This window comes from Callospermophilus lateralis, chromosome 20, assembly GCF_048772815.1.
Source record: "Callospermophilus lateralis isolate mCalLat2 chromosome 20, mCalLat2.hap1, whole genome shotgun sequence".
Lineage (NCBI taxonomy): Eukaryota > Metazoa > Chordata > Mammalia > Rodentia > Sciuridae > Callospermophilus > Callospermophilus lateralis.
In genome coordinates this window covers 4,195,730-4,201,198 of record NC_135324.1, presented here as the reverse complement: position 1 = coordinate 4,201,198, position 5,469 = coordinate 4,195,730, and the positions used below count along the sequence as shown (strand labels likewise).

The 5,469-nt window shown below is 52.4% G+C and overlaps 1 protein-coding gene and 1 non-coding gene across 2 annotated transcripts; both read right to left on the bottom strand.

Moving 5' to 3' along the window:
• Positions 1–1,002: 1,002 nt before the first annotated feature.
• Rpl32 (ribosomal protein L32) lies at positions 1,003–4,817 on the bottom strand. The gene is made up of 4 exons (XM_076841166.1): positions 4,737–4,817; positions 3,411–3,511; positions 2,662–2,843; positions 1,003–1,183 (listed from the first exon to the last, which is right to left on the bottom strand). Exons 2-4 carry the CDS (start codon positions 3,504–3,506, stop codon positions 1,054–1,056), a joined length of 408 nt encoding a protein of 135 aa, XP_076697281.1. The 5' UTR covers positions 3,507–3,511; positions 4,737–4,817; the 3' UTR covers positions 1,003–1,053.
• On the bottom strand, positions 3,590–3,729 carry LOC143385727 (small nucleolar RNA SNORA7). The gene has a single exon (XR_013089511.1). It is a non-coding gene; the product is annotated as a small nucleolar RNA SNORA7 (small nucleolar RNA).
• Positions 4,818–5,469: the final 652 nt, after the last annotated feature.

Sequence of the window (5,469 nt, the reverse complement as noted above, 5' to 3'; positions counted from 1 at the left end):
TACCAATTTCTCTTCACAATTCCTATCCCTAAGCTGAACCCCGTCTTCAGTATCCTTCCCCAGTCGATTTAAAGAAACCCTGAAAAATGACCAGTTTGTGCATCAACACCAACCTAGAACACATTCACCTACTGGACCTGGTGGCTGGGACGCCTGGCAATGGCCTGTCTCTTGTGACCAGCATGCCAATCCTGCTACCTCAGCTGGGATAGAGGGGGGCGAACGGCCTAGAACCATTTTTCAGTCTTGTTCATGAGGTACCAGGTAAGCACGACCACATGAAAATACTGCGTCTTGCAAAAGCAGAATCAAACCTTGTTGAGGACACTGAATTCAAGATTTTGGGCTTCATCACCGAGTCTCAGTACAACACCAGAGGCCTGTCACCAGTCCGATCCCACACTTTAGGGAGCAGCTGGGGCAGGGGCAGAGTGAAAGCCATCTTCCAGTACCCAAGGCTGACCCCACCCAAGAGCAATCTGTGTGACACCCTGGGGTGCATTTGGGGACATCTTGTAAGGCTTGTGCCTGACAGGCGGGGTGCAGTGGTGCACACCTGTAATCTCAGCCAAGGCAGGAGGACCACATGTTGTGAGGCCAGCCTGTGCAAGCAGATGCTAAGCAACTCAGACCCTGTCTCTAAATAAAAATTAGGGCTGGGATGTGGCTCAGTGGGCAAGTGCCGCAGAGTTCTATCCCTGGTCACCCGCCCCCCAACACGTACGCAAAATTGCAGTTTCTTAATTCTCCCGAGGGCGGGGCTAACATGACCACTTGGTCCAGAGGCCAAGCCTTTCCTCCTCTTCCCCAGTCCCAACTGCAGCTGACCCAGGCAACCCTGGGCTCCCTGTGCAAGGGCCTAGTGCCCCTGGCGAACCCCTTATCCAGAATCTTCCATTCATGGAGGATCCCACAGGTTGCAGGCCAAAGAACCACCTCTGTGACAAGCTGTCCAGTGAAGTCAAGAAAGCGAAAACTAAAACCAAGGCAGGAAAAGCCAGGTGGCAGCTTGTGGCTTTATTTAAGCACACAAAAAACGTGCGCGTGAACTGTCTATTCATTTTCTTCACTGCGCAGCCTGGCGTTGGGATTGGTGACTCTGATGGCCAGCTGGGCCGCTCTTTCCACGATGGCTTTGCGGTTCTTGGAGGAAACGTTGTGGGCAATCTCCGCACAGTAAGATCTGGAAGAGAATCAAGGACAGGAGTGAAGAGCAGGCCCAGCCCGGCAGACACCTGGGAAATGCACTCAGGGGTGCTGAACGAGGCCCACAGACCCCCAAATCCTGGTGGGAGTCAGTCTCCTAAGTTCTCACTATGGCCTCATGAGCCACCCCTGTTTTACATGAGGAAACCAGGGTCCACAGTGGTGGACGTGAATTCCCAGCTCACAAAGCAAGAGACTGACATGTCTGGGAGGAAGCAGCCAGACTCCAGGTTCAAAGACTGCCTGCACACCCCGGCTGACCCACCAACTCCAGAGCCTCAGGGTGCTTGTCTTTGTCCATAGAGTCTTGGGACTTGCAAAGTGACCAAGAGCAAAATCCAACAGTCTGAATAGAGCCAAGGGTCCCCAGTTGGACTACTGAGGACAGAGCCCACCAGCTGCACTTGGTACACTGTTCTAACCCGCCATTCCTCAGGGCTCTCAGAGCCACACTTTGAATGAGGACCCAACCACTCCAACAGCAAGAAGTGAAGGCAGAGAGCAGGCCTGAAGCAGTCACGCTTAAGTGCTTCATTTTCAGGAGATGTCTACTATACTGTACTTTTCATCTGTCTTCATTTTCCTCAAATGCTTTAGGTCTTTGCCACCTGCATACACAATAGCCACAGTGGATGCACCTACTGTTTTAAGGTGCAGTACGTCTCCCTCATGGCCACACAGCCGTCAGTGAGTGGCTGACTGATGCCCGGTCCCAGCACTCTGCCGCCTTTCCACTTGTGTTCCAACTGTTTACTGCTACAACAATCAGCTGTATAAGCTTCCCTGCTTCAGTTTTAAAGACAAATGCCCAAAAATGGAGATTAAAAATATCCCCACCCTGCCTAAAGAAAACCCTGTGTTTGGGTACTGAGTTGTAGCTGTCCACCTGGCCGGATGGTCATCGCCTGCCACTAAGGAGAGCTCTGGGAACATGCACAGACGGCACCAGTTAGTCACTCTCCCCGCCTCTCCAATTCCCTCAATTGTCAAGGGCCCCTCCCATGACAAACTGCTCTCATTTCCCTGCTGTGGTCCTGACTGCAGCAGCCCAAGTCTCCCACAGAGCTTGCCCAAATGCCTTTCATCAAAAGGTAGAACCTAGCACCAGTGTCCCTCCACGTGCCCTCCGTTTCGTGCAAGCCCTTCTCTCCACCCACAGGCCTTTTTCTCAACTCCAGATGGCACCTGGCTGTAAAGCCCTGACCCAGGTAGGCGGCCGTTCTTCCACCTCAGTGGCCATCTCCAGATAACTCTTGCCACAGCACAGATGGAGGTGTCCCCTAGGCCTGAGGTTGTGAGTGCTGCAGTGTCCCCTGTGTCAAGCAGTCCCTCCCACCAGGAGCCACCTCACATTTCCTCAGGGGATGAGCAATCCCTCCACAGGACCAAGAGGATCCATAGTTGCTGTCCCAACTCGCAGACTCGTGAGCCCTGCAGCAGGAGGAACCCACTCACTTGTTACACATGAGCAGCACCTCCAGCTCCTTGACGTTGTGCACCAGGAACTTCCGGAAGCCACTGGGCAGCATGTGCTTGGTTTTCTTGTTGCTCCCGTAACCAATGTTGGGCATCAAGATCTGGCCCTTGAACCTCCTCCGCACCCGATTGTCAATCCCTCTGGGTTTCCGCCAGTTGCGCTGAAACAAGGAACACACAGCTGGGTTGGTCTCTGGGCAAACTGCCAGCCTTTCTTTTTAAGGAGAACAAATGAAAGACAAGATACGAGACACTAGGTGCCCTTGGGTAACAGGACTTCCTCCTCCTTTTCTAGGGAAAAAATTCCTAGATTTACCCACTGGAAGTGGAGACCCACACTCTCACTCCTAAGCAGCAGGAAGGTCAAATAGAGCAGACTGGGATGTGGGGGGGGGCTGCGTCTTTGGGGAGATGAAGGGCACAGGTGTCCTCACTGTTCTGAGGACATGAGTTTTCACAACCAAAAAACTAGGGACAATCTTCATGCGTGACATGGATACAAAGTTCTTGAATGGCCCCGGGGCAGCCCAGGGTCTGTTATTATTTAAGTTTCAGTTTACTCAGCAGGAGCCCCAGTGAGACCCCAGTTCCTATGCAGAGCTCTCAGGTCAACCACAAACCAGCTCCCCTGCCAAAAGCTGCTTACAGGTGAGGCCACACACATGGGCGAGCTGTTCGGCAACTCCCTCCTGCACCCCAACACTCACACCCACCCCAGAACCACGTACCTTAATTTTGACATATCGGTCTGACTGGTGCCGGATGAACTTCTTGGTCCTCTTTTTGACGATTTTGGGCTTCACGAGGGGTCTGAGGGCAGCCATGGTGCCTAAAAGGAAAAGGGAGATCCCAGATGAAGCAGAATCCTCCCGAGGGGCTCCTGCCCAGGGCTTGGCTGGGACCTGAGTGGTGTCGCAGAGTGTCTTCCAATCACCAGTTACTGAGCAAGCTGGGAATGGAATGGGTGCCTCTGCTAGGCTTGCTCTCCCTCCTGTTTCCGAAGCTGGCAGAATACTAGTCACTCTCCAGATGCGATCTCAGGAGGTCAGGGGTCACCTCAGCCACCCAGAGCACCCCAAGAACAGGTGACTGAAATCAAAACTGAACCCAAGACCTTCTAACTTGCATAGGACAGCAAACCCCCACACCCCAAAGTCTCCCCACCTCCAGACAGTCTTTCAAGCTGTGAGCCCTTTTCTTATTTGCAAAATGCGTAAGACATTGGCACACTGCATGCCTGCCCAGTGCCTGGCACAAAATAAATGTTCAACAAAACTATTCCTGTAGGATGCTGCAGTCCCGAGATACCCTCAAAACCATGCATAAAACCACTCTGCACCCCCAAAACCAGCCAACCTGTGAACCAGATTCTACCCAGAAGTATCAGTTACTGTTCCCAAGGTGGTCTTCCCGGCTACCCCATCTGTCTCTACCACAATCCTCTCTGTCATTTTCACAGCCATCAATTCACTTTGTCCCCCACGCACTAGGTGCCCCCTAGCACCATGCTCTCCTCGAAGGTAAGGGATCAGTGCCATTTTCCGGGAATCCCGACCCACTACGGCAGTTTGTTAATGACTGATCGAATGACCTGAAGGGTTGTCTTTTTGTTGACAGTCCCTCAGGGCCACAGAATGGAAGCGAAGGGGCCTAGGGCGCGACAATTAAAAAAGCGCACAAGGGCACTCTGGCCAGCGCGCGCGGTGACCCGCAGATCCCAGCCGCGAGCTGTCATCTGGGGGACTCGGGTCGCTCCACGGCCCCCAGAGTCCGCGTAGTTTGGCCTCAACATGCACCATGAGCTGTCAGGGATCAATCAAGCCGTTCGCAGCTCCGACTGGCCAAAGGCGGCCTCCTTAAGAGAGCAAGCGGCCCTGGGAGGCAAAGCGCCATCACCGCACCGGGCCGCTTGGCTGTTCCCATGCACGTCCCAGGAGGCCGGCAGAGACAATACCCACAAAGCCGACCACGCAAAGGAGGCGGCCTTCTCACCAAGGGGTGACGGGGCCCGATGGTCACCCCCCAAATGCGGATGGCGAACGATTAAGACTCACCGAATACGAATGGCGGCCACCTCCGAAGGCAGCGCCGAGGAAAAGAGAGGAAGACGGCGCGCAAGGGCTGATGGGACGTAACCTGTGGGTCCTGGAAGGGAAAAGGTGAGCACTTCCGGCTCCGGGTCCTTCAAAGAAAGTAAGGACGTATCCGAGAAATAATGCTACAAAAATGCCCAGTGCACCTGTGTTTTATTGGACATTAATATATAGGAGTAGAAGTGAAAATGTATTTTCCCTTCCCTCCGGACTACATAGAAAATTTGGGAATGCTTTCTGAACCAAGACCTAGGAGGGGGATCTACTTCCGCCAGAAATAGAAGCCAAAACCAGCTTTTAGACTATTTCCTCCCGCGTTTCTTCTCCCGGAAGTGCGCCTCCTAGTGGCCAGGAGGGAACAAAACAGTCACTTCCTAATGATTAATCAAAGAGAATGGTCCTCCCTAGCTGCAGGGGTTGGTTCCAGGATCTCACCCCACCCCATAAAATGGCATAGTATTTGCACAGAACCTCTAGCTGAATATTTTAAATCATCTCTAGATGACTTATAATACTAATGCAATCTGAGTTCTATATAATTGTATTGTTTAGGAATTGACAAGGGAATAAACAGTAATGAGGCTGTAGCCGCTTACATTCCATGAGATTTCATATCCTTATCACAATTCTAGAAGGTGGTTCTATTATTTTCTTCATTGCACATATGTGGAAAGCAAAGTTTGGAGATTTGACT

What these genes read in the sequence shown, in the direction of transcription:
- Rpl32 (XM_076841166.1), bottom strand. Translation starts at nt 3,506, where the DNA reads ATGGCTGCCCTCAGACCCCTCGTGAAGCCCAAAATCGTCAAAAAGAGG. An exon ending in ACCGATATGTCAAAATTAAG is followed by an intron (nt 2,844 to 3,410) that starts GTACGTGGTTCT and finishes TCCTTGTTTCAG; the next exon opens with CGCAACTGGCGGAAACCCAG. An exon ending in GTGCTGCTCATGTGTAACAA is followed by an intron (nt 1,184 to 2,661) that starts GTGAGTGGGTTC and finishes ATTCTCTTCCAG; the next exon opens with ATCTTACTGTGCGGAGATTG.